Source organism: Zingiber officinale, chromosome 5A (genome assembly GCF_018446385.1).
Source record: "Zingiber officinale cultivar Zhangliang chromosome 5A, Zo_v1.1, whole genome shotgun sequence".
Lineage (NCBI taxonomy): Eukaryota > Viridiplantae > Streptophyta > Magnoliopsida > Zingiberales > Zingiberaceae > Zingiber > Zingiber officinale.
This window is the reverse complement of record NC_055994.1, coordinates 87,288,175-87,316,057: the sequence shown is the minus strand read 5'-3', so window position 1 is coordinate 87,316,057 and position 27,883 is coordinate 87,288,175. Positions and strand designations below refer to the sequence as shown.

Here is a 27,883-nt window from a genome sequence, read left to right as displayed (position 1 = left end):
TACTGTCATTTAAAATAAAAATAATATATATTTTATACTTTAGTTTTTTATGGGTATATCTAGTTTTTCGAAACTATTAATTCTGGAGTGAATGATCGTACTAAAATTTTTAATCGATCATTAAATAAATCAGAAAGCATTAATTAAAACTCATTCAGACGGTTAATATTTTTTTAAGTTCATTTCTCAAAAAATATTTCTGCACCACAGCTAGATTCAATTTTAAATTCTTTAATTATGTGAATGACATGACAATTACACTATTACCCGTGACCTATTTTATACTTCTAACTCATTATTTAAAGTGATCAATCAGTGGGACTGATTTACGTTAACTATCGTTCAACATTACCTAACCTGCCTAAAATTTATTTTCTTTAAAAATTTCATTGTTTCTCTAAAATTTAATTAGAGTCAGCCCAAGAGTGAATTATCTTATCAAGATTTCATATTTAAGATTTGCAAATCCAAATCTACAGTTGAATTTAATTTTTTTAATCCAAATTAATTTTTGTGTGGATAAACACACCAATAATTCCATGTACCAAGTGAAACAAATGTTCCATTCATTATCCTCGGTCTTTTCTATAAATAGCCATCCCTGAACGCCGTTGACAGGTTCTTCCTCTCTGCTTGCCGTTTGGTTCCATGCCAAAGAAACGGCAAGGTAGAAGAGAGCGGCGCTTGACAAAGGCGAAATTTAAGTGAAGTAGGTTGCTGGTTGTGAGAAATCGAGAAAAAATCGATTTTTTTTTTCCTTTTTCTTGTTCCTCCTTCCATTCCCCTTCTCAAACTAACAAAAATCCTCCGAATCTTTGAATCTGTTGGTCTTTTTGCTGTGAAATTTGATCGTATTTGCTTCTTTTTCAAGCTATTTTCGAGTGATATTGGGCGGCTTCCTCTTCTTCTCCCTCCTCTCCGCCTCTGCATCCGCCTCCGCCGGGATCGACTTCCGGATCGATAAGGACGAGGGCTTTGGCTCCGGGATCAACAGATTGGCTGGTGGCATCTCATGATTTGGATCTTTCTTGCTACCGAGATCCGCTCCCTGGAGAAAAAAACGAAGCGTCTGTCGTCGATGTTCGAGTGTGGTTTTGGTGTTCTGGAATTAACGACGTTCTGAGACATGGAAGAGTGCTCCACCTGGGAATTGTCCTGGGATTCGCTTCATCCATGTCTCGTGTAGTCGAAACTGTTGGCGATCACTGCTTTTGTGCCACTGCGCATTCTCGAGGCGCCATAAAAATGTGAGGTTGCAGACGAGGCAAACGAAATTTGGTGACGAGTCCTTTGGCACAGCATTAGGGCTTTGTTTTGGGGTGCTGAGTAGAGTGGAAAAATTGCTTCGGGACTCAAAAAGAGTGTGGCAATGACTTCCTGGTTTGATCCTTACTTGAACAGCTGAATTTGAAATTAGGCTCAATGTCTCGCTGCTTCCCTTATCCACCACCAGGTCATGAGAAGAAGGAAAGTGTTCTTGCAAGCAGCGGCCATGTCAATTTACTGGCTAAGGTGCCTATCTGATAAGCTTCTCCATTTTCAAGCATGTTTACCATTATTAGTTTTTACCGTCTTTCCTTTCTGCCAACTTCATGCAGATTTACACTGGTGTTTGGTAGTGACTATTGAGTAATGCAGTAGGTCTTTATTGTCATAGTAATCCTTTAATTGCATTTAAAGAATGCACTTGTCTTTCACTATTACAGTATGTGTAATATATATAACACATTGTTGAATCTGTTTCAGATAAAATTATTGAAAAAATATTGTTCTTTAACAAATATTTGTGTATCTATCATTCATAAGATTAAACCATTTTTTTAGCCACTTAAATAACATATCGTGTTTTATCTCATTGAATTGTTTTTCATAATCAGTTTTTGGTTCTTGTCACTTCAGACATTTCAGTTCAGGAACCTGAATTCATAAGCTAAATGCTTCAGATATTGCTCAATAAATCAAAGTCATATTCATATTTTGTCATTTACTTATTTAGTTCCAGTCCATCTTTTACTGTTATAAATGTTTGATTTCTTTCATACAATAATTGATTTGGAGCATTCTTATAGCTTGATTGTTATTTTTTCTTGTTCAACCATGTTTGTTCTTTAGCCCTTTTGTTACGTTATAACTACAACTAGTGAGCATGGTACATCAAAAAGAGTTTTAAGTTGCTCTTATAACATATTTTCTTTACGAAGAATCACAATTGTTAACACTATCATTCCAGGAGAAGCACAAACTGAAAAGGCATAAAAAGAAGGATAAAGAAAAAAGAAGAGATAAACATCGAAGGAAAGATAGACACAAAGAGAAAAAAGACCGAAAAGGAAAGCATAAGAACAACGACAAGCACGAGGAAAAGGTTGGAAACAGGACTTCCAAAGAGAGGGATGTAAACCAAATCCTTTTCCGCAATGAAGGCGTGTATGATGGCAAATACAAAGCTAGAGAGATTGAATATCGTAAACATTCTGATGAGTTGGATCGCCGGATCAAAGATGAACAGGAGATTGTTGCGACAAGAATGATTGACAACTCTCCTACTATGGAAATTCCTACTCGTGTGAATTCTCAATCAAGGAGAGCAGGAAAATTCCCTATTTCAATTCAAAGATTCAGTGAGGTCATTGGATCTGCAAATGTGGCACATGAGGACCAAAGTTCATATAGCGAGTTGCTCGGAAATGCTATCAAAGACCAGCCAGTAGTTCCCTCTATGGTTCAACAAAGACCGGATGGACTTTATACAGCAACTACTGTGAAAAGCAAGAAAATTGAACATAGTACAAGCACTGCAATTCCCAGTAATAAATTACAAAAACCTGGAAATGGTATTAAGGAGCCGCTGAGGGATCAGTCTATGGTTGTTCAACAAAGATCTGATGATCCATGCAGAAAAACTTTTGCTGAAAAGAAAATTCTTGAACATAGCAATGTAACTGTGAATCCTGATAGTCAAGTGCCAAAGTTATTTGGATATGATGGTAAGGAACAACAATCGGATCACTTTTTGATGAAGAAAACTACTGAAAATAGCAAAGTTGCTGTAAATGGTAGAAACAAGGTACAAAATTCATTTGGAAATGATGTTAAGGAACCACTAGTGAGGGAGGCTATGGTTATTCAACAAACATCTGATTGTCCAATAGACATGGCAATTCAAAAATTGGAACGCAACGATGTTCCTGTGAAATCCAGTATTAAGGTACAACAATCCTTCAACTTTGTTGATCCATCAGTGAGTAACTTTCCCAGTCTGCCTCAAAGAACAATTGATGTTGCTTGCTCTATGAAAGCAATTGGTGATAGGGTAGATGCAAAGAAGTTTGCTCCAAACGACATGATCATAGACAAGAAAAAAGCGGTCGGTGTTAACCCATTAGTGGACAAGGATTCATCAGAAAAAAGGATTGAAGCGAAGGAGAAGAAGAAAGTGGGGTATGCTTACAATGAACAAGAAAATAGAGGCGCTGATAGAGTTCAAGACAAGAACAAAAATGAGATTGACAAACTTATTGAGGAAGAGAAAAAACTGACATTAGTTAGGGAGGAAGAAAAATATGAACATATTAAAGATGTCGACACAAGAGAACTAGGAAAAAATAATGGCGGAAATCTAGAATTGTTAGCTTCCCAAATGGACAAAAAAGGCAGTAATACGACTCATGAAAATAGGAAGAGAAAGGAACTTGGGTTGAATGGTTTTGTACCAGGTAAGTACTTCTTTTTCTTTTTTTTTTTCATTTTCTTTTCTTTTTTGATCTGCAAGCCTCACTTAATCTTCCCAAATTTACATTAAATTGCTTTTTCTTAGATTTGTTTCAACATTTTTGCTTTATTCTTGACAGAGTTCAAGTCTCAGTCTAACAAACTCCGAAAATCTTCTTCCCATCTTGAAGAGAGTGGAAAAATTGAAAACTCATCCCAATCTGCTTGTTCCTCAATGAAGCCTGAGACCATAAATAACATCAAATCAGGAAAGCTTCCTGTGTGCAACAAGGAACAGAGTGTGAATGGATCAAAAGTTACTGAGCGATCTTCGTTTGACTTGAAGATACCCACACTTGACGATGACACAGAAAACCAAGTTTCTTCAAGGCCTCCTCACCCTGATTCCAAGTATCTTGATCTAATATACACTGTTCCAAAGGTAGAATATTTGCCACAAGAAGAGGATTTATCATGGCTATTCAACACATCTTGTGATTGTTCGAAGCCAAAGCCTAAGGCTGAGGAGATACCCTTAGTGTGGGATAAGCCGATAAGAATTGAGTCAGCTGATGTGATTGTGATGCCATATGTTATTCCATACTGAGATCAGATAATTTTATCATCCCCAAAATTTCAACTTCAAACTGGATTTGCCAAAGGAGCAAGATGCATCACCCACCCGTTTCTCTTGCTCTGTGGCTCTCAATTCGCTCTACCAGGATAAGTCACAGCACATGTTTAGTTATATCTGAACTGTACACCGCAATGCTTCAAGTGCAGAATATACAATGGAGATATCACTCTCTTACAACACTTGAATTGGCTTAAGAGGATTGTTCTTGTTGTAGGTTAACCTGCTATTCTATCACACCTTTTTTATTCAAGTAGATCGATTCCTAACATAACATGACATGTAAAATAGAAGAGAAGAGAAAAAGCCAAAGAGGCACCATAATTGGGTGGCATGTTTTGCAGTAGATATCATGGTCACCGATATGTGCATATATTTGATTGCACAAGCTGAAAGTACATAGGATATCATTCACTTTGCATTAAAGGCAATGTTTATGATGTAGATGCTAATTAGCATGAGTTTGTATCTGATCTTGTTTATGGTCATGCTTCTTTAAAGATCTTGTAGCTGATCTGTAATAAATGTTTATTCAGTGGAGCCAAAAAGTGAATCTTGATTTATTTAGATAGATTGCAGCAATGAATGGTTCTTTACTGTAACCTGTTAAATACTTTGTATAAGTTACAGCATGATACTGATTACGATTTATAGCAAGATCTGGAGCAAATTGTTGGATTCCCTTCTTCTCGCATAGATAGTGTAACCAAACAAAAGAGGAATTGACAGAGAAGATCCAATGCAATAGCTATAAATTTCATAACAATTGGAATCTTAAAGAAGTCAAGCTCTACTTTCTAAATTGTAAATTAGTTTGAGCAAACAAGCAAGCAATTCTACTCGACACCTACCAAACTAAGAACTTGGCAAAGATACACAAGAACAAAATGGCGAAGCACGATTATCTACCTCGCGTCTGTCTTTGCAAACCTAGAGCAGAAAATTGAGTCACGCTAATTCTATGCATTAGTTCAGAGAAGATTGATTCACACCTTCATGCTGTTGGTTCTAAATCCTTCTTCTTGGGAGGCCTCCCTCGCCGCTTGATACTCAGCGCCGCCGTGTCTGGTCCCTCTACTGTGGGCATGGGAATGTCGTGCTTCTTGGGGCGGCCGCGTTTCTTACTCCCGGTTTCATTTAGTTTCTTTGAGGCACTTCCCGGTGGACGACCAGGCTTCCGCTTGTCAGACGGCGAACCACCACTTGTTGCTGCTTCTTTGGGTGGCTCAGCTGGGGATTCACCGGATAGAATTGCGTGATAGGAAAATTTTCGTGGCCGGCCCCGCTTCCTCTTACCACTGGACTCAGCTCCGGCTACGGGTTCATTTGGCGCCGGGAAAAGCTTCAGCTTTGCAGCGGATTGCGATGGGTCTGACGACGATTTCGGCGGCCGACCAGGCTTCCTCTTGTCCTTCGGTGAAGCTGAAGCCGCTGATGCTAATGGCGGTCCACCAAGTATCTGGTTTTCACCGGACTGAGCTGCTTCGGCAGGTGGCTGACTCCAGTTTCTCTCGTCGGGATTAGCTGCGGCAAGTGACGACTTTGGCGGTCGGCCCCTCTTCCGCTTTACCAAAAGCACTGGAGCTGCTATCGTACCCTTCCTGGGCCGTCCAGGCTTCCGTTTGGGGGTTGGCACTGAAGCAAGAGAATCCGACGCATTCCCCACGTCTGCAGATTTCCGGGGCCGCCCGGGCTTCCGTTTCGGGACGTAGGCACCGGAATCCGACTTACTATCTTCCGCATTGTTCTTTCTCGGCCGACCAGGCTTCCGCCTTTCTCCCTCCGCAGCAGGCGCGACCTTGCGAGGGCGACCCGGCCTCCTCTTCTCCCCTTTCACCGGAATACCGCCGTCCACGGCGGAGGCTAGCTTGTAGGAGTGCCGGACCATGAGAAGAACGCCGCGCTTCTTGAGGCGGCCGAGCTGGCGCTTCAGAATGGCGCCGTGCTTCAAGGGAAGATCGGAGTAGGTGCTACGGATGAACTTGCTGATGGCTTGGGCGCTGGACCCTCGCTTATCCTTGAGCGCCTTCACAGCGGCCACTATCATCTGCCCGACACGACGAAAGCAAAACAAAATGCGTCAGATCAGATCCGATTCGCCATTAGATAAGAGGCAGAAATCAAGGAGACCGAGGAGGAATTACCCCCTTGTAAGGAGGATGTTGGAGGCTATGGCTGGCGGTGGCGGCCGCGGCCGCGGCCGCGGCCGGCGGAGTGGCGGAGGCCACCACCATCGAACGGATCAGTTAGCAGACGAGGTTGAGCTGTCAAGCTTTCGGTTCTCACATCATACTAGTTTTGACTATTTTCGTCTTTTTATCGACTCTTTATCTTAAAGGGCCAAATAAATTTAACGGTCTGGATGAAACTGATCTGACGGTCGAAACATGAATTGACTGGTCTCCGTGGATCAGTGACCTGGCACTCTTTTTGAAAAAAAAAAATTATCACAAATTAATATTTTTAAAATCTAACGGCTATTTTTTATTTTTAAGGAAAAAAAAAGTGTAGTGTAACACCGTAATGGGTCCCATCAAATACACGTGGTTCTGGCATGGCCATTTCATATATAATTATGTGGAATCTTCTAATTAACTTCCTCAATTTAATTTTTCAAATTATGATTAAAAAACTTAGGAAGCATCTAAATACTTGCCCAACATACATTCTTAGGGAGATTATTCCAACTTAGTTAAAATTTAGTTGATGATTATGTGCTAACTTAATTAAACAAGACATTGATGCTAATTGCCACCAACTTTATGAAATAAATACAAATATTTGAATACTTGTGGTGACATGGGACTGATTCTTTGCTCATAATTATCTAAATTTATAATATCTATATTTTTTTCCATCAAACTTCAAAACTTTTGAAATTGGAGGACAAAAGCACGTGACGACCCATGATTTGGTGTTCAGAGGTAGCGGCCCGTTACGGGAGAGATCGGGCGTTGCGTAACGGCATGCAGGCACAATGATTTGAGCCGTCACTGTCGAACGACACGCGTAGCGTAACGGTCGTGCGTCGGTGTTACAAGCGAGTGCAATAAGGGTAATTCGTGGTGGACCTCCGCGAGCGAGGGGTCGGATTGGAGGAGAGAGAGAGTTGATATATCGGCACAGGCGGAGGAGGGAGTCAATGGTCGACGACTCCGACACTTGTACGGCGTCTCCGCCAAGAAGACGTAGCGCATAGCGAAGGGGAAGAAAGAAGGATGGGGCATGCGTCTGGGTCCTGCTTCTCGCCGCGCCTTTTAGTTTGACGACGACGACGCCGTGATCAGCGAGCGTGGAACGTGCTAGGAGAAGGGTTTGGATTGGTCGACGCCGATTCCGAAAGGTCTTTTTTTTTTAATCATTCTTCACTCTCTTTTTTGTCGCCTTTGTCGGTGAGGCTCGATCTTGTCTCGTATTTTGATGCCTACGCTCGTCGCTGATGTCTGCTTTTGTCTGTTTCTGTAGTTGATGATAGCAAAATGGTGATTTCTTTTTAAGGTTCTTCTCGATTTCGGCCGGAAGAATCGGAGTAGTATTGATGCTAGAAATGCTCGTCCGCGACTGAATGGGCGAGGAATCGATCTTTGTAGTTTAAGGACATATAAATCCTGGTGTTGGAGTTCGATCGCTGGTGTGCTTGTTGTAGATTCTTCGGTGCCAGGCCGGTGGGAGGGGATTTCTGGAGTTCTGTGATAAAAGATGGATCTACGAATCGAAGGTAGAGAGATTCGGCGAAGTGTAACGCTGTCGGAGCAATTATCTGTCAACGACTCCTCCAGTCTCCGGGACCTCCTCAAGCAACGGGAAGAGGAGGTGACGCGCCTCTCCTGGCGCGATTCATTGACGCTGGAATCGGCTATCGGGTGCGAAGAGAAAGATGATTCCGCCACCTCTGGTGGAGACGGCGTCGGCGGAAGGACGCTTCTTGATATCATCCTACAAGAGCAAGAGGCTAACGGCGTGGCGGCGGCGGACAGGGACTCCAGCAACTCCGCCGCGTGGAGGACCTTAAGGGACCATTTTCGTCTCCAAAGTGACGGCTCCGCCTCCCTTGGCCAGCTTTTTCCAATCTCGAACCCTGAGGCAGTTGACTCCGGCCACCCCAGTGTCCTCGTCTCCCCGTCCCCCTCAGACTCCAATCTTAACTCAGAGCTTGCGGTCAATGCCGTGGCAGCTGCGGGAGAGACCCCACCACAACCACAACTACCCTTGACCAGCGAAGAGGGAAACGAAGTCATCAATGCCGGTGAAGACTCTGATCCGAGCGGCGGCACGGTATTGACCGCCCCAGCTTCTGAGCCCGAGGAGGAGGAGGAAGAGGAGCCGGCTAGAGTGTCCTTGATGGCGCTACTGGAGCAGACCGACCGTCAATGGAGCGGAAGCGGGATGGAGGGGCTATCCCTGGTGACAGCGGCGGCCGATGCGGCGGTGGAGGACGAGGCGGAGAGCGGCGGAGGAGCTACGTCGTTTATGTGTTGTGTATGTATGGTGAGGCACAAAGGAGCAGCCTTTATCCCCTGCGGCCACACCTTCTGCCGCATCTGTTCGCGCGAGCTCTGGATCATCCGTGGCAGCTGCCCTCTCTGCAACCGTGAAATTCTTGAGATCCTCGACATCTTCTAATGCCTCCTTCCATTCTCCATTTCCGGCCACCGTCACTGCCAAATCTATGGTCATTGCTCCTCTTGCGGTAATCTAATACATAGTTTTTGATCAGGGATACCAAACTGGAAATTGATATCCAAGCTAATGATTTTAATGTTCTACTTGATTCCTATTTAATGCCATTGGAGCTGTATTCTTGTCATGCAACTTTACAATTTATTTGTGATAATGGTGATTAGCTAAATTAGTTATGATTATATGATCAATTTGATCCCCTTCTGATGAACAATTTGTTAAACATGTAAAGGATTCATGTTTGTGCTTGTCTTAGTGATGTTGAGCTTTTGTTTGGAGTACTTGTTACCATGTTAGGGTTTGTTGATTCTCAAGAGTTGTATTCTCCAATTGTACTCTTGTAACATTTGTAGATCCAGAACCAAATCACATAAATCTCTCGCGTTTTTTATTGTTTGTGTGGATTCCTCTCTTGTTGTGTTAATCTTCCATTTCATTTAGTTTCTTGGCAGTGAATTCATTCAGACCTGTAAATCATAAAAGTTAAACAAACTTTTATTTCTTTTTTGCAAGATCAAGTTCAAGCGTAGTAGAATTTGAAGAGCAATGATAGTCTTTTTTTCTTGCTGCAAAGGTTACTGCATTGTTGAAAAAATTGCTCTGTTAACCATTGTTTGCACTCTTATTTATCATATAGATTATTATCAGAAAACATTATAATGTTTCATGTTTCTGAAACAAAATCTATCACGATGCTGAAACCATGCAGAATATTGATCTGTGCCTGACAAAAAGATGAACTATTTGATTTCTGATTAGAATACCAAAAGAAACTATTTGAGTCAACTCAGAATCTGATCTCTTCCAGTTGGTATCTTGAGAAGTGTAGGAAGTGTAGGTTTTAATATGGATCATCTTGTATTATCTCTTTCACTAATAGAATTGGATACACAAGTAGATACTTGTGATTATCCTTGTCACAAGCAAGTATATTAAGCATAATTAAGTAATTAGATCTGATATCAGTAAGTTTAGATTTCTGATTAATTAGGTCATCATGACCTATTCTCTTAATCTTATGCTTAAATGACATTTGTCAATATTTTATCTAATCAAGACATATGTCATTAAGATTTCCGGCCAATTATTTGTAATTTAACATTGGAGTTGATAATATATAGAGTGAACGAACACTTGTCTTCTCTTCTAATTTGTCTCTATATAAAATCTAATTATATTGTAATCCTTTCAACCATGTCTTATGTCTTATGTTATTAAACATTAATTATATGTGAGATTATTCTTTATTAAAATAAAAATTAAAAATAAAACTTATCTCAATTTGATATTTACTAGAATAGATTCGTATGTTTATTTTTTTTATCACGCTAATTCTTAGATTTGATTTTGTTTTTCCTTCAAAATATTATAAATTGATTTACAAATGAGTTTGACTATAAAAACAACAAAATTAAATCCATACATTGAAATTTTAAATCTTAAAAACATATTTTTGTCTTCAATCTTATTATCAACTTGCGATATTTCTTATGTCATTTTTATAATTTAAATTAATTTACATTGCAAAAATTATAAATTTATTTGTTGGTCCAAGTCAAGCCTCATTGACTTTTTTTTTTAATCTCAAATACTTTGGTCGATCCGTCCATAATTATTTATAACATGTCGTTATATGGTCGTTCTTTCCAAAGCTAATTCAATAAAATGATTTAAATTTTGTCCTATTTCCAAATGCTTTGGAATAATATTTAAATAAAACAAAATATTATATTTTAGATTTTGTAAAAATATGATTTCTTTTTTATTTTTCCAATTTCTTGTATTTTCTGCATATTAAATCCGCTTCATTTTGATGCGATGGTATAAAATAAGCCACCCAGAGTCGCACTCGGTGGTCGCCGAGTCAACTCGCCTTCTCTTCCCCACTCTTCTCTCCTGCTTGCCGGCCCGCCATTAGCGGATTGAAAGAGGAAGGAGTCTCCCCTTGCATTCCTCCAAGAGAGGAAGAGGAGGAGGCGATCGTAAGCAGAAAGGTAGCTCCTTTTAGGTTGTCGAGGAAACTTTCCTTCCCGAGCCGAGCGGCGTCCCAATGTCGGTGAGTCATTGTATGGTGGTGGATTGTTGAGTTTTTGAGGGTTCTGTGGTTATCTAGTTTAATTTCCTTTGGTAGAAGATGGTGTTCTCTTTTTTATCGCCATCTGTATGTATTTCCAACATACTATTATTTTTTTGCTCAATTTTAGGTCAATTTTTTTTCTATGCTTTTTTTTTTTCCTTTTGTTTTGGAGAGAAAGATATGTTGTATATGATCAGTGATAATCTTCTTAGCATGTACTTCTGTACGTAGGTTAGCATTTCTGGATAGTAGAATGTTTTACTCGCATGATTTAGCAATAAATAAGGTAGCATGCTCTTAGTTATAATATTGACAATGAATTGGGTCAAGTTTCCGATATACGTCATGCATTGTTTTAATCCCATGCCCCCAGATCTAAGGTTTAAAATTTCTTTATCAGTATAGATTTAGGTATCAGCTTGGAATGATATTTCCTCAATGCCGATTTTGGACTTTGCCTGATATACTGAAATTGCAGTCAGATAATGAAGTTTAGTAGATTTAGCTTGAGCATATGCTTGAATATCGTACTTTGGGTGAAGGAAATGTGATGTGGAGGATGGAGTTTGGACTATGCATTCTTGGTAAGGCTAACTCACTTAATTTCAACCTGGAGATGAATCAGATGCAGTTTTATGAACTGGGAGCAATTTGTTTGAAGTGGTTCAGGTGGCTCCATTTCTTTGTTGGAATAGCTATAGTGAAACTTAAGCCAATTGGATTATGTTATCAATTTCTCCCCCCTGGTTTTCTTCTGCCGCATGAGGTTGATAGATAGAACGAGAGCAAGAGCAAGCCAAACTGAATAACTCTCCTCTACTGAATGTTGCTGAATTTTGTCGGTTGATACAAAGATAAAACAATGGTTTTTATCACCAATACACGCAATGCATGATTGGTATTTAAACTTATAATTTTTGCTCATGTTGACTGAGCAAAACGAGACAAGATTTAAACCATTCCAAAAATCCAATAAACTCTTCCCTAGATAACTTTTGTCTGTCGTGATGGCAGTAGCATACTTGAAGACAGTGACAAAATATGTCATGAATACCATTCAACTACAGTCTACCTGGCAGGAGTCAATTGTCACGGTGTAGATCAAAGTCAAGGTCGTCAACACCAGGGAAGCGGATCATTGGCTGATCGGAGACGCCCTTGTCCTATCGGCCACCTGAGTAAACAATTATAGTTAGTCCGGTCGGCAGAAGAACAAGCTACGCGGGCTGGGAGCCCGAGCTAAGCAGACCACCCGTATGGCTCGAAAAATAGCGTTGGCATTACACACTTAATAAAGCAATAAAATGATAAAGGAGGAAAAGACGGATAATTAATAAAGAGAAAACCAAATAAAACACTCCATCTATCATTAAATGAGAAGAAGTCAAGACAAAGACATCCTCTGTTGGTAATCAATATCGTTAAATAGGGGAAGATGGACAATCACCAGAAAAGCTATAAAAGAGGCATGCCAGGTATGGAGAAGGGAAAAAAATCTTTATCTTTGGTACACACTTTTTTCCTCTCCTGTTTCTGACTTGAGCATCGGAAGACCAATGCCAGAGATCCCTTCCCTGATTTTGGTTTTGTTTTGCAGAGAGCGAGGTCTTCATTTAGTTAGCGGAACTGCCACCTCCCCGGCTTTCCAACTTCGCGCCTTTGGACAAGATCATTTTGGCGTCGTCTATAAGACGATGGAAGACGCTGGACGACTCACAACAATGACGCTGACGCGAGAGGATCTCGACGCATTAATACAGGCTCAAGTGACGAAGATATTGGAGCAACAACAACAACAAGTGCTGGCCAAACGACAAGTACAGGAGCTTGCAGCTTCCGCGGAAGGTCGTCGGGCTGAGCGAGGGGACCCAACGGAACATCTTTCCATTCGACACCTGAATGGAAAGATGTCGATCGACATCTATGGGGAAGACCCCACGGTGAGCACCATTTTAGACCCCGGCAGAAAAGAGGGGCCGGACTGACAAAGATCTGGGATCATCCTCTGATGAGGCACCTATTTGAAACATAAGAAAAAGGAAACCCAGGGAGGACGACTCGCCCGAACAGGTCAACCAACAGTTTTCAGAGGGAATTCTAAATGACTCTCTACCGAAGCACTACACCCCATTGACGATTGGGGAATATAATGGGACTACCGACCCTGACGACCACCTGGCCAAGTTTGACAACGCAACCACACTGCACCAATACACGGACGGGGTAAAATGTCGAGTCTTCCTTATCACGTTATCTGGATCGTCACAACGCTGGTTTAAACGTTTACCGAGCGGGTCGATCCACAGCTTCAAAGACTTCTGAGTGACCTTCCTGCATCACTTTGCTAGCTGCCGCCGCCATCAGAAGACGAGCATGAATCTATTCTCACTGAAGCAAGGGCCGCAAGAGGCCTTAAGGGGATATATCCAACGCTTCAATCAGGTGACAATGGACATCCCGGCGGTCTCCTCGGATGTATTGGTAAACGCTTTCACCTAGGGGCTCACTGAAGGAGAATTCTTCCGGTCACTCATTCGGAAGCTGCCAAAGGACTTTGGCTATCTACAAAAAAAAAAAGGGCCAATGAATACATCAAAGTAGAAGAAGCCCAGCCATGAAAAAGGAGGCACCCGCTGAACCAACGGCGACATCCGAGTGGCATCCATCGAGCAGCCATTAGCCTCCTAAAGGGCCTCGATCGGGAGGAACCCAATCACAACACGAGCCTAGGACGCATGTCGTGCAGAATGTGGGTTCCGAACGTCCAAAAGCCTCTAGGGGCAAAATATGGACGCCGATATTTTGCTCCTTCCATCAGTCGGCGACTCATAATACACGGGACTGCTACCTGGCTAGTAGCCCGACCCCAAGAAGGTGGTATCGTCAATCACCGTCGCCCGACCGGAGATATAGGCGCTGATCAACTGAGTGAAGGGAAGACGAAAAGACAACAGTCGAACCACGCTGTCATCAATCTCAATGACGGAATAGTCCAAGGCCTGTTCGAGAGCAAGCCGAACGGAGACAACACTTAGCTCGAGAGGAAGAAAATATGAGCAACGCCGTCCGAGGTGAAATAGGAATGATCACCGGGGGGTCGACCAACGGTGATTCCAATCGAGCGAGAAAGTTGTACGCGCGGTGGCTTGAAACTCACGTAGTTGGCTGCAGCAAGGAGAAGGCCGAGGGACCTGAGATCAGCTTCGGTCCGAAGGATTTGGAGGGGGTAGAGATCCTCCGTGACAACACTCTGATTATCTGAGCAGTAATAGCTAATTATGTTATTCACCGTACCTTTGTCGACACAGGAAGCTCGGTGAACATCATTTTTAAGAAAGCATTTGATCAGTTGTAAATCCACTAAAGCGATTTACTGCTGATGACGACTCCACTCTAAGGGTTCACCGGCAATAAAGTATTGCTGATCGGACAACTATGTCTGGCCGTCTTGCTGGGAAGAGCCATGGAAGAGGACACGGACGACCAATTTTATCGTGGTGGATGCGCCGTCAGCCTACAACGTCATTCTAGGCCGATCGACGCTGAATGAGTTCCAAGCGGTGGTATCCACTTTCTGCCAGAAAATCAAATTCCCGGTGGGGGACAAGGTGGGTGAGGTCAGAGGCGATCAGTTGGCTGCTCGGTGTTGTTACGTCGAGATGGTCAGAACGGAAGCACGAATCGCTCGCAAGACACCTCGCTTGGAGGAGAGCGCTATCACGGAGAAGCCTCCTACTCTGGTCTACGATAAAAAAGAGGAGGTCCAGATCCATCCAAACCAATCGGAGGCGATGACTTTTATCGCCACCGATCTAGAAAGCGAGAAGAAAATAGAGTTGGCCGCCTGTCTCAGACGAAACTATGACGTGTTCGCCTGGCTGACGCACAAATTGTCTTGCATTTCTCCAAACATGGCTCAGCACGAGCTACATATCCGACCGGACTCCCGGTCAGTTAAACAGAAGAAGAGAGACTTCAGCTCGGAGTAAAATTTAATCATCCTAGCATAAATAGAGAAATTACTGGAGGCAGGCCATATATAGGAAGTCCAATTCCCAAGTTGACTCACTAACATGGTACTGGTCTCCAAGCCAGGCAATAAATGGCGGGTGTGCATCGACTTCCGCGACTTAAATAAGGCATGCCTGAAGGACTTCTATCCGCTACCTCGGATAGACTAAATGGTCTAATTCCACAGTGGGTTGCGAATTAATTTGCATGCTCAATGCATATCAGGGCTACCACCAAGTGCCGCTCGTCCGAGAAGATCAAGAGAAGGTCAGTTTCATCACGACCGACGGAATCTATTGCTACAACGTCATGCCGTTCGGACTGAAGAATGCCGGAGCAACCTACCAAAGGCTGATGAATAAAGTGTTCTGTAGGCAAATCGACCGAAACATAGAGGTCTATGTCGATGACATACTAATAAAATCCCTCTGAGCAGCCGACCTTTGTATGGACATTGAGAAAACATGCCAAACTTTAAGAACCTATGGAATGAAGCTGAACCCCAGCAAGTGTCTGTTCGGCGCGAGGAGCGGTTGCTTTCTCAGGTATATCGTGACCGAGCGGGGAATCGAGGCAAATCCAAGTAAGGTGAAGGCCCTGCAAGACACGCCTCCGCCTCGCAATTTGAAGGAGGCTCAACGGTTGACCAAACGGATCACTACGCTTTCAAGGTTCATCTTTAAGACGTCCGATCGAAGTCTACCATTTTTCAAAGTACTGCGCCAAGCTACGAGATTCCAATGGGACGCAGAGTGCGACCGGACTTTGGAAGAGCTCAAGGAGTATCTTTAACTCTTTGCTTGTGCTAGCTAAGCTGAGTGTCAGAGAGCCTCTCTGGATTTGTCATCCACCGAGCATGCGGTCGGCTCGACATTAGTTAAGCAGAACGACCATGAACAACAGCTTGTGTATTTTTTAAGCCATATATTGAAAGATGCTGAATCTCGCTACACTGGAAAAGTTAACTTATGCAATGGTACTTGCCGCTTGGAGACTATGCCCTTACTTTCTTGCTCACCCAATCATCCTCATGACCAATAGTACACTGGGAAAAGTCCTCAACCTAGAGACGTCTGGGTGACTGATCAAATGGACAACTGAATTAAGCGAGTTCGATATTCAATATCAAACCCGAAGGACGATTAAAGCACAAGCCTTAGCTGATTTCGTCACAGAAGTCCAGAATGCGGAGCCAGAAGCAACCTGGAAAGTATATGTGGATGGTTCTTCCACTCGGCAAGGGAGCGGGATCAGTATATTGCTGATCTCGCCAAGAGAAGATCGAATACAACTTTTCGTTCGGTTGGAATACCGGGCTACCAATAATGAAGCCGAGTATGAAGCGTTAATCATCGGCTTGTAGGCAGCGCGGTACGTCAGGGCCACAAAGGTCCTCCTTCACTCGGATGCTCAGCTAGCCGCTTAGCAGTTGTCAGGGACATTTGAAATAAATAGCTCCTGACTCAAGCTCTACACAGAAGCCTTCGAAAAACTAAAAGTAAGTTTTCAAGAAGTCACTATACAGAAGATCCCTCGATCAGACAATTATTCGGTAGACGACTTAGCCAAATTGGCTAGCTCGTTAATGCCGGTCGTGATTGAATGCCCAATCGAGCAGGTTTTACTGGTGGCACACATTGATCGGATAGGTCTCACCTTCCCAAACGACTGGAAGACGTCATTCATCAAATTTCTCCAATCGGGTGTAACATCGTCTGATCAGGAGGCCAATCATCTACTGAAGAAAAGGGCTGGACGATTTACGTTGATCGAGGATCAACTCTACAAGCGAGCCTTTTCCAGGGCCCTGCTCAAGTGGGTCATGTCTGTTTGACCAATGGGGCATAGATATCATTGGGTCATTTTCGATGGCGACAGCTCAACGATTGTTCCTGCTTGTCACGGTGGACTACTTGTCAAAATGGGTGGAGGCCAGCAAAGATAAGTGAACAGATGGTCATTAAGTTAGTCTGGCAAAATATCTTGTGCCGGTTCGGCATCCCCCGACGGCTTGTCTCAGACAACAGGAGGTAATTCGCCAGTCGGAGGCTCAAAGAGTGGTGCGAAGGTTATGGTATCTAGCAGGTTTTCACTTCAGTGGCTTACCCCCAAAGCAATGGACAGTGCGGAAATGGCCAATTGAGAGATTCTCATATGATTGCGAGCTCGGCTCGACCATGCAGGAGGCAGCTGGGTCGACGAACTCCCTAGCATCCTGTGGGCCCTGAGCATGACTCCGAAGGAGACGACCAGTGTAACGTCATTCCATCTGGTGTACGGTGGCGAAGCACTAGTCCTGTTGGAAGTCGGAGTAGATTCCAATCGAGTGTAGCAATATGACGAGGATAACGACGAACGGAGACTGATGGAGATAGACATGGTCGACGAAGCACGGGACAAGGCAGCTGTTTGGCTGATGGCGTACCGACATCGGATAAAGCAGAGCTACAATCGAAGGGTTGTCCCGCGGTCCTTCCAGGTCGGTGATCTAGTGTGGAAGAAGATAAAGTCGGTCGGCAACGTCACCAAACTCGAAGTTCCATGGATGGGACCCTATAAGGGCATGTAAAAACTCCGCTTGGGAGCATATTGTTTAGAAGACGAAGATGGAAGACGGCTCAAGAGACTGTGGAATGCGAACCACCTCCAACCCTATAGAGTCGGATAAGAGGTGTAAATGATTATCTTTACCTGTATGTGTGTACATGTCTTCTAAATGCAGGACAAATATGAATAAAATCGTAAGCATTCTAGACTCATAGTCGGTTGGATAAAATCGGTCGAGTGACGACCTTAAACCCTTGTCTTCATCAGCGGTCGAGCGACGACCTTAAACCCTTGTCTTCATCAGAAGTCGAGCGGCGACCTTAAACCCATGTCTTCACCAACGGCCGAGCAACGACCTTAAACACATGTCTTCATCAGTGGTCGAGCGACGACCTTAAACCCTTATCTTCATCAACGGTCGAGCGATGACCTTAAAGTCATGTCTTTTTCTGCGATCGAGTGGCGACCTTAAACCCATGTCTTCACCGACAGTCGAGCGACGACCTTAAACCCATGTCTTCATCAACGGTTGAGCGGCAACCTTAAACCCTTGTCTTCATCAGCGATCGAGCAGCGATCTTAAACCCTTGTCTCGACCTTAAACCCATGTCTTCATCAGCGGTCGAGTGATGACCTTAAACCCTTATCTTCATCAGCGGTCGAGCAACGACCCTAAAGCCTTGTCTTCATCAATGGTCGAGTGGCGACCTTAAAACCATGTCTTCATCAGCGGTCGAGCGGCGACCTTAAACCCATGTCTTCATCAGTGGTCGAGCGGCGGCCTTAAACCCATGTCTTCATCGACGGTCGAGTGGTGACCTTAAACCCATGTCTTCATCAGCGGTCGAGCGGTGGCCTTAAACTCATGTCTTCATCGACGGTCGAGCGGCGACCTTAAACCCATGTCTTCATCAACGGTCGAGCGGTGGCCTTAAACTCATGTCTTCACTGACGGTCGAGAGGTGATCTTAAACCCATGTTTTCACCAACGGTCGAGCGACGACCTTAAATCCAGAAATGATCGGTCGGCTACACAGATGACTAGTTGCTGACCATCTAGGCTACACTTGAGTTTGCATGACAACGCTTGAACTAAAAGTCGAAAAATTAAAATGCCCAACAACGAGAAGACATATAAGGGTTAGCCGGACGGACAAGTCTTCATTGATACTTCAAAATTTTTTTTACAAAGGTGAAACTCTCAACAGGCTCACTCCAAATAATGCAAAACATCATCGGACAGCGACTTAGTAGGCTTGTCCCGACTGATGACCTTGCTTGTCAAGGTGGAGGGGAGGTAGCCGCCTTCCTTTAGTTGATCAAGCGTCCCGTCGATAGCCAGGTCGAATAGACGGAGTGCCCGATCGGCGACCTTATCGTTAAAAGCATCTGAGCGGATGTAGGCTTATTTCATAAGATCAAACCTGCTCAACTCGGCTCCCTGGTAAGTCTCTAAGGCCGTGCGGGAAGCCTTCAGCTCTTCCTTCAACTTGGCTAGCTCTCCATCTTTTGCAGCGAGCTGGGTTTTCGCTACGGTCTGGTCTGCCGATCGCCCATCCCGCTTGACCTTCAGGGTGTCCTCAGCCTCCTTCAGGTTCTGAGCCAACACACGAAACTCTTTGTTTTTTTATCTCTAGATCTTCAATGACTCGGAATTTCCTGGTGTTGGCCGAGTGGACTTTGGACTCAAAGGAGGTGGCCTGTTTATTAAGTCGGGTCAACTGTACCGCCTGCTTGGCGCTCTTGCCTTTCTCCGCTTCGAGCTACTCGGAGTTTTTATTCAAATCGACCTTTAACTGAATCATCTCAGCGTTCATCTGCTCCAATTGTGCTTGAGAAGCAGATGACTGGCCGCTCGAAGCATGGAGCTGTTGGACTTCACGCTCCAGGTAAGTAAGCCTATGGCACATGGCGAGGCTTTCCACCCAATACTGTAAAGAACGTTAAGCATTATACAAATTGAGCAGACGAAAGAAAGAGGAAAGATATACATACCCCAGTAGACATCTTGGTGTGGCTATTCGCAAGTTCCCCCGGAGCTACTACCGTCGCACGGGCTTGTGCGTTAGCTCATATCTGTGCGAGTGACCCTTGTATTCTTATTTGATGTTCGGGGGTGAGGGACGCTGGGTCGTCCGAATGGTGGTACTCGTCAGTAGGCAAGTGGATAATCGCCGTTATCGATCTTTGGCCGCTCGGGCCAGAAGGTGCAGAAGTCGTCTGGCCAGTGGGCTGTGAGGAGACTGACCGAATGCGGGACACCTGCGTCACCGGTAGAGATGGAGGCATGAAGTCGGTTGGCGGCGCGCAGATCGTCCCTGGAGGCAGCCCGAAAAGTGAAGGTGTCCGATCGGAGGATAGAGACGTAAGGAATTCCCCAAGGCTCTGCTCAGGAGATGGAAGAGAAGTCTCACCCCGCTTGGACGGGGGTGGAAGAGGAGTCTTACTCCGCTCGGATGGGGGTCGAGAGCTGGTCGCGGTGGGAGTTTGTAGGGCTAAGGTAGCAGTTTGGGAGGTACCTTTCGCTCGGCGCCTTTTGCGGTGTTGTAGGGGCTCGTCGGAAGTTGCCGACTCCGAAGTTACAGCTATCGGGACCATGGATGACCGTTCAGGCAGAAGGTCCGCTGTGGCAACCGCCGCATCACTCGTGGCTGTCTGGCTTCCTCCAGCACTGCTTCCCAACACTTAGAGTTCCTACCTCTTCGCCGAGAGGATCCTCGTGTGAACCGACCGACGACAAACCATGGTTCTCCAATTCGGCCACGGCCGCTACATTGATCTCCGCATCCACGAGTTTGACTTTGTCAGCCAGGCGTACACGCAACATAACTTGGGCTGCAAAAGAAAAGGAGAAATCAGTTAGATTCAAAAGTTAGACCAAGAAGGAGCGTACCTAGGCTGGACGGAAGCCTTATGCTGATCGGACTCAGGCCGAACACGTAGAGGACATCCTTCAGCAACAACTTGTGTATATGGTATTTTTGACCGGCCAAGCTGGAAGCTGCATAAAGATAGTCTGAGCGACTCTTGTATTTCTTGAACTCTAGAGGGTTCAGCATCTCTAATTTCCACTTGGTCGGAAAGTCCGGCCGATCGGGAAGGCGAACAAAAAAGTAGTAGTCCCTCCAATGCTTGTTAGAGGACGACATCTTGTCAAATAAGACTAGGCCCACTCGGGCTTGGAAGAGAAAAGTCCCCGGTTCAGACAATCTGGGATAATAGAAATAATGAAAGAATCGAGGAGTGAGGGGAATGTCGTGCAAGCGAAACAGAACGACTACCTTGCACAGCAGCCGAAAGGAGTTCGACACTAGTTGATGGAGAGGAATACGAAAATATTTATAAACGGCAGAGCAGAAAAGGTGGGTCGGGAACTGCAGACTGGCGACCAATTGGTCCATAAAGAAGCATACAAAACATGGAGGCGGCTCGTTCGAGCAGTTAGAAGCCGAAGGAAGACCAATTTGATAATCGGATGGAATTTCAAAGGCAACTCTCAAACTCTCAGCATCGCCTCCGTCGAACTTGGACTCAATGGACGTATACTAGAGCCCAGGGACGGAAACAGGAAGTTGAGAGGAGCTTGCCATTAGAAATAAAAGTCGACGGGAAACAATGAAGAAACTCGACTGAAAGAGAGGACACTAAGAAAGAACAATTGACAGATTCAATTGAAAGGGGAAGAGAGCTTACTAGAGAGATCGCTGAGATTGATGGAAACGGCGGAGGACGTAGTGTCGCTGAGATGCTCACCGACGAAGACGAAGACGCAAAAGTGAGGAAGACAGTGAAGCATGCAAGGCTTATAAACCTCGTGGCCGATCGACCTCAACCGTCCGATCCAAGGTTACGTAAACCTAGAAGTAGATCCAACCGTTGATTTTGAAAAAGCGCACGTCCGTCACAAACGAATGTCCACCTGTCACATCGAGCATGTGGTGGCAATAAGGGACACGTGTCCTGCGATCACCAGATAGCATTTAATGCACTTAATTAAAAAGGCATAGCCACGTGCTCGGCCATAATTAGCTGGGATTTGCACGATCTTCAAGATTTATGGATGACGTCAACCACGATCGGACTCACCTTAGGACACACAGCGGAAGACAATTTGTCAAGTGTTGCTGCTCATCTTCCTGATCGGCGCAAGGAACGAGCCACAGGACTGAACCCGACGATGGCGAAATGAAGCCGAGCGACGCCGGTTTGTTGACCAACCGACGATTACAGATCGAGCACAGTCCGATCGGACACTATAGCATTCAGGCTGAACTGGCTTTAGAGTCGCCAACGATATCTTGTCCAATCAGTCGAACTTGCAGTTTCCTTTGACTAGACTTGAAGGGGAGACTTGTGATGCGGCGGTAAGGAAGAGCCTACCTAGCACGAGTCAATTGTCACGGTGTAGGTCAAAGTCAAGGCGGTCAACACCAGAGAAGCGGATCATTGGCCGATCGGAGAGGCCCTTATCCGATCGGCCACCTGAGTAAATAATTATAGTTAGTCCGGTCGGCAGGAGAACAAGCTACGCGGGCTGGGAGCCCGAGTCGAGCGGATCACCCGTATAGCATGAAGAATGACGTTGACATTACACACTTAATGAAGCAATAAAATGATAAAAGAGGAAAAGACGGATAATTAATAAAGAGAAAACCAAATAGAACACTCCATCTATCATTAAATGAGAAGAAGTCAAGACAAAGACATCCTCTGCCGGTAATCAATATCATTAAACAGGGGAAGATGGAGGGTCACCAGAAAAGGTATAAAAGGGGCACGCCAGGTATGGAGAAGGGAAGAAAAATCTTTATCTTTGGTACACACTTTTTTCCTTTTCTATTTCTAGAATCCTTCCCTGGTTTTGATTTTGTTTTGTTCGCGCATTCGGACAGGATCATACGCTGAGTTGAATATCTCTTCATTCAGTTAGTCGTTTTGTGCAACAATGATTTGATAATACTGCAAATTTGTTTACGTACATTGACTTATCGAAGAATCCTTTTCGTTAAGTAATTTTTAGAATGTATACTTTAACTCTATCTCTAATTAATTTCTTAGGAGTAATGATTATCGTTGATATTATGAGCTACATAAAATGTGCTTCTTTGCAGTACTTGCAATTCAATATATGCAATGGCTCTTATGCTACTGGAGTTAAAGAATCTAATCATTAGGAAAGTTTGAGATTTAAGGCTTCAAGTCCTATCAATGTTTACTAAAGGGATATTTAAATTTGCCATTGAGATGCACAACAAATGATGCATTAGTCCCATGCTCTCTCCATCGTGACAAGGATTTAACTTGAGCCTATCTCTACAATTTATTACGACTTTGCTGAAGATAAATAGAGAAGTTCACCTTCCCATGAAATGATGTTTGATTTAGTGCTGATAAGAAACCCACCATTAACGTGAGAACTTCTTTGAATAAGAACCATTAAGGTCACAGTTATGTAATTGTCACATTCCAGTCAGAAAATTATAACAGTGCGCACCTGAGGTAAGCTACTCATGTGACAGTTAACCCACGTGGGCAGACCCCCCTCAGGCATGCACATGGCGCACACGCCTGGGTGGGCAGGTATCACCATTATTGTCCACAATTGGCCATATAAGGGTGTGCAGTGTAACAAGTATATATATATATATATATATATATATATATATATATATATATATATATAAAGGGTGTGCAGGGTAACAAGTTTAATATGGCCGATTGTGGGCGACAGCTAATGTGGCGAGCTGACGCGGACAAAAATCCAGCATTTTCTCCTTCTCTTCAAAATGCACGGGCATATATATACAGTTTTGATCCCCATGCCTGACTCCCATGCCCGATGATTGTGCTAGGCGTCCAGAATTCTGAGTGTGTCGCACTTGGAGAGTCCGGCAGCACATCAGGGCTCTCTCTCTCTCTCTCTCTATATATATATATATAATATTTTCTTATTGAATTTTGGCAAGGTAAGTATAGATATTTGCATCTTGTGCCTACCAACACTAAAACTGGTTTGGCTTGCTCACTTTTTCTTCTCAACAATTTAATAAATAAATGAAACTGGCATAGTTCATTCTGATATTCTTGAGAAAAAACAGTGAATCAATTGCTTTCTAATTCTTTTTTTGCTGCAGCAAAACACTCATGTTCCTAAATTTGGGAATTGGGATGGAAGTATTCCTTATACGCAATATTTTGAGGATGCTCGCAAGGGTAGAAGTGGGAAAATAATCAATCCAAATGATCCCTTTGACAACCCTGAAGCATTTTCTGCCAATATGTCACCAGCACAATCGCCTGCACCTGCAAGTTACTCAGAGGCCACAAAGCTTAAGGATGCCGCAAACATAAGGAGAGAAGGTAAAGATTTATCAACTTCCTGGCTCATGTTAAATTTCAATCAGTCTTGTATTGCACGCCATCATTTCCGCTAATCACTATCATGGGGATCAAAAAACTTCAGGCAATCACCGTAGGACCCCTAGTAGAGGGAGTGATTCGTCTAACTACAGGGTTAACCGCTCACCGGTTCGTCCTAGCTATAAGATGAACAATCGTGAATTATCATTTTCAGAGGGTTGGTCAAGCAGTAGCAATCCTTTCACTTCAAAATCTGCAGGAAGATTGAGGATGACTAGCATTGAAGATGATGCAAAGGCAAGTTCTTTGACTTATTTCCTTCAGACAATCTGTGAATACAATTAACTTGCTAGATTGTTTGCCAACAGATCAAGAAAGGCTCAGCTGTTCCCAAGTTTGGCGATTGGGATGAGAAAAATCCTTCTTCAGCTGACGGTTTTACTGATATATTTAACAATGTGAGGAAAGAAAGACAAGCTCAATCTACTACAGTTGGCAAGTCGTCTAGTGATAAAACATTTGTCGATTATCATGGAAACACACCTAAATCCTCGGTAGGTGGCGTATCATATATTTTGTGCTTATTGAGATAAAATATTTTTACTCAAACTTCTCCATCTTGTTTACAGAAGGGTTATTGGTGCTTCGGCTGGTGCAAGAAGTGACTATGGCATCTTTAAAATTGCACGAACCCGATCTTGCAGATATCACGGAAGCTGTTACTCCTTTTTGAAACTATTGAAGTTTTGTACCGTTGTTTGTATCGACACTCATACATCTCAGTTTTCGATGATTTGTGTCTTGGTTGGTGATTAGGAGAGTAATGGGTGGGTGCCACATGGATAAAAGAAGGTGGTGACCTTGTTGATATGGTAGTTTCAGCAAAGGGAAAACTGAGTCGACTTCTGATTTCTTAGGTACACCTCAGCTTCTTAACGCCACATGGATAAGAGGTGGTGGCTCAGTTGAAATGGTGGTTCTAACAAAGGGAAAACAAAGTCGATCTCAAACTTTTTGGGTGCACCCTGACTTCTTAGGCGTATCACGAGTTGACCCCTGACTCCTTGGGTGCAACTTGGCTTCTTGGGTGTACCTTGACTTCTTGGGTGCATCTCGGTTTCTTAGGCGTACCACGAGTTGAGGCCCTAACTCCTTAGCTACATCCCGACTTCTTGGGTGCACCTCGACTTCTTGGGGGCACCCCCAACTTCTTGGATGCACTCCAACTTTTTACGCGTACCATGAGTCGACCCTCGACTCCTTGGGTGCACCATGACTCCTTAGCACTCCTATTTCTTGATCTCCCGTCTTCTTAACGACTCGACTCAGAATGTAAAATCATTTTAAGAAAAGAATAATCATCATGTAAATCTCAAACTATTTCAAGAAAAGAATAATTATTATGGAAATCTTAGATTATTTTAGGAAAAAGATAGTAACATGAAAAAGTCTTGGATTATTTTTAAAAAATTAAATAATAATAACATAAAGATCAAAATAGAAAGAAAAAGTATATTGTCTCCCTATAAAGACAATCCTTTCTGGTATCTGTCCAAATGTACATCAAAATTTTAATACTCATCTTACTTGTTCTCTAACTTAAGCGTCGAAGTGGCTACGTCGAGGAACTCTTTAGTCATCATTCTAACCTCTTTCTTTTTGTTTGCTCCCATCCAGGCCATCTGAAATCACATCATCATCCTCATTGTCATCCAGCGATTGATGATTAAGTTGGTAAGAAAGCCAACTCATCGGTGATTAACTCGCTAACATTCGCGGGGTAGGATCAAATTAGTATTGTATGTGGGAAAACTGAGTTAAAGACTTGAACTGGGACATTAAGATGGATGATTTCGGAAGACTTAACATCATTGCCATGGCAACAGAGGATTTCAACAAATTAGTAGTTGTGAAAGTGCAAACAATATTAAAGGGGCAACCCTTGCATCCTCCACCAATGATCAATGCCTCAATCGAACCGCCACCCCGGTCGGTTGAATCGACACAAACACGCCAAAAGATACCTTAGTCTACGGGAACGCCATAGATTGTTTTTCCATACCAATCGGTAAGTTCGTCGTGAGAGAACATTATGTAGAATCCTCTAGTAAAACTTCTTGGAAGGATTTTCTAAGGGAAAAGGGTTCCGAATTTGGTAGAACTAAAGCTCTTCGAGACCCTCCGTTTTCGAGGGACATCCTCTAATATAAGTTACCAAGACACTTTTAGGCATTGCAGATCAAAGAATAAAATGATACTACATATCCTAAAGATCACATCTACAAATTTGAGAATACTTCTTTGTTACATTAGTTTACGTATAGCGTCAAGTGTCGAGTTTTCTTAACCACACTTTCGAACTCGACGCAGAGATGGTTTAGTTTACTCTCTATCTCTTCTATTCAAACTTTTGAGGAGTTTAAAGTTGTCTTCATGCAACACTTTGCAACCAGCCGAAGATACCAAAAAAATGTCGTATGATTCGTTGGCCCTCATGTAGAAATTCAAAGAACCCTTGGAATATTTGCAACGGTTTAATTGAGTGACCATAAACACTCCTCTAGTTATCCCAGAAGTGCAAGTTAGCGCTTTCTTGCAAGGCTTGATCGATGAAGATTTTTCAAGTCTTTGGTGAAAAAGCCCCCAACCAGTTTTGAAGGATTACAAGTCCGGACATTTAAATATATTCAAGTCGAGGAAGCTCAGTCCACAAAGAGAAAAGAAGATCTTACTCTTGCTCCCATCCCCATTCATCTAGATTATAGAGCCCCTCCTTTGCCCTTACGAAATTGGGAGTTCACGAATGGGAGGGGGTAAAAGGTGGTACAAACAATGGAAGTAGCCTCAACTCCTGTTCCCAAATCTGGTCAAAGGTCCCCTCGAGGTGACTCAATATTGTACCTACCATTAATCAAGTACTCATTCCATTCGGGATTGTTAGCTGTATGTGAGGGAATTGAAATGAGTATCTGATCAACGAAATGCCAATCAGAGTAGGCCCAACAAAAGAAAGTTTCCTGAACCTTATAACTGTCATCATCATCATGATGCTGATATCGATTGACCCACGAATCAGCAATCTCATTCTCCCTCAAAGGAACTCAGAGGCTCCTCTCAGTCTCGTCAAAAGGTAAAAAGAAAAAAATAGAAGTAAGAAGATTGATGCTCGAGGGACTATGAACATGATCTCAGGTGGTCCTACAGATGAGGACTCTACTCGAGCCCGAAAATCTCATGGTAGAAGGCTGGAAAGTTACCCTGTCAGCACAAGTCAGGGAAGAGGACAAGGTCCTTGCATAAATTTTGGACCTGAAGATTTGGTAGGAATTGAGGTCTCTTATGATGATGCTTTAGTAATTGAGACTTTCATCATCAATTATTGGATAAACGGAGTATTTATTAATATCGACAATTCTGTTAACATCATTTTTAAGATAACTTTTGATCATATGTAGTTGGACAAGGAGGAACTTCATCTTATATATACCCCCTGATGGTTTCATGGGGCACGAAGTACAATCCATTGGTCAAATTAACCTCTCTCTTTCCTTGAGGGAAGAGTCACTAATGCGAACTCAACAAACATCCTTTATTATCGTAAACATTGTCTCAACCTATAATGACATACTGGGGAGGCTGGCATTGAGTACCTTCCAAGTAGTCTTCTCTACTTTTCATCATAAAATTAAATTTCATGTGAGAAGTTGAGTCGAGAGGTAAAAGGTGACCAGTTGGTGGCGAGGAAGTGCTATGTAGATATAACCTGGTCCGACTTGCGCAAGCTCCGTCAAACTCAAGATAATAATATCCAAGTAGTCCAAAAGGCACCAGTATCCTGATCGGAGGAGAATCATGATAGCATA

At 43.4% G+C, this 27,883-nt stretch overlaps 4 protein-coding genes across 7 annotated transcripts; 3 read left to right on the top strand and 1 right to left on the bottom strand.

The window, feature by feature from the left end:
* Nucleotides 1–568: 568 nt before the first annotated feature.
* On the top strand, nucleotides 569–5,023 carry LOC121980866. 3 transcript variants are annotated; one of them, XM_042533127.1, is made up of 4 exons: nucleotides 569–709; nucleotides 872–1,512; nucleotides 2,234–3,716; nucleotides 3,852–5,023. In XM_042533127.1, exons 2-4 carry the CDS (start codon nucleotides 1,423–1,425, stop codon nucleotides 4,316–4,318), a joined length of 2,040 nt encoding a protein of 679 aa, XP_042389061.1. In that variant the 5' UTR covers nucleotides 569–709; nucleotides 872–1,422; the 3' UTR covers nucleotides 4,319–5,023. The 3 variants fall into 3 exon arrangements, with proteins under 3 accessions (XP_042389061.1, XP_042389060.1, XP_042389059.1); XM_042533126.1 differs by having other exon boundaries at nucleotides 2,231–3,716; nucleotides 3,852–4,908; XM_042533125.1 differs by having other exon boundaries at nucleotides 601–1,512; nucleotides 2,231–3,716; nucleotides 3,852–4,908.
* Nucleotides 5,024–5,067: 44 nt separating this feature from the next.
* LOC121980867 (late histone H1-like) lies at nucleotides 5,068–6,643 on the bottom strand. Its single transcript, XM_042533128.1, has 2 exons — nucleotides 6,490–6,643; nucleotides 5,068–6,392 (listed from the first exon to the last, which is right to left on the bottom strand). Exons 1-2 carry the CDS (start codon nucleotides 6,577–6,579, stop codon nucleotides 5,340–5,342), a joined length of 1,143 nt encoding a protein of 380 aa, XP_042389062.1. The 5' UTR covers nucleotides 6,580–6,643; the 3' UTR covers nucleotides 5,068–5,339.
* A 755-nt stretch (nucleotides 6,644–7,398) lies between these two features.
* LOC121980865 lies at nucleotides 7,399–9,421 on the top strand. Of its 2 annotated transcripts, none has more exons than XM_042533124.1 (2): nucleotides 7,399–7,688; nucleotides 7,844–9,421. In XM_042533124.1, the coding sequence occupies exon 2, from the start codon at nucleotides 8,045–8,047 to the stop codon at nucleotides 8,966–8,968; it is 924 nt and encodes a 307-aa protein (XP_042389058.1). In that variant the 5' UTR covers nucleotides 7,399–7,688; nucleotides 7,844–8,044; the 3' UTR covers nucleotides 8,969–9,421. The 2 variants fall into 2 exon arrangements, with proteins under 2 accessions (XP_042389058.1, XP_042389057.1); XM_042533123.1 differs by having other exon boundaries at nucleotides 7,402–7,688; nucleotides 7,811–9,421.
* A 1,442-nt stretch (nucleotides 9,422–10,863) lies between these two features.
* LOC121982985 (RPM1-interacting protein 4-like) lies at nucleotides 10,864–24,906 on the top strand. The gene is made up of 5 exons (XM_042535981.1): nucleotides 10,864–11,081; nucleotides 23,795–24,020; nucleotides 24,124–24,317; nucleotides 24,389–24,574; nucleotides 24,650–24,906. The coding sequence occupies exons 1-5, from the start codon at nucleotides 11,076–11,078 to the stop codon at nucleotides 24,683–24,685; spliced, it is 648 nt and encodes a 215-aa protein (XP_042391915.1). The 5' UTR covers nucleotides 10,864–11,075; the 3' UTR covers nucleotides 24,686–24,906.
* The last annotated feature ends 2,977 nt before the right edge of the window (nucleotides 24,907–27,883 follow it).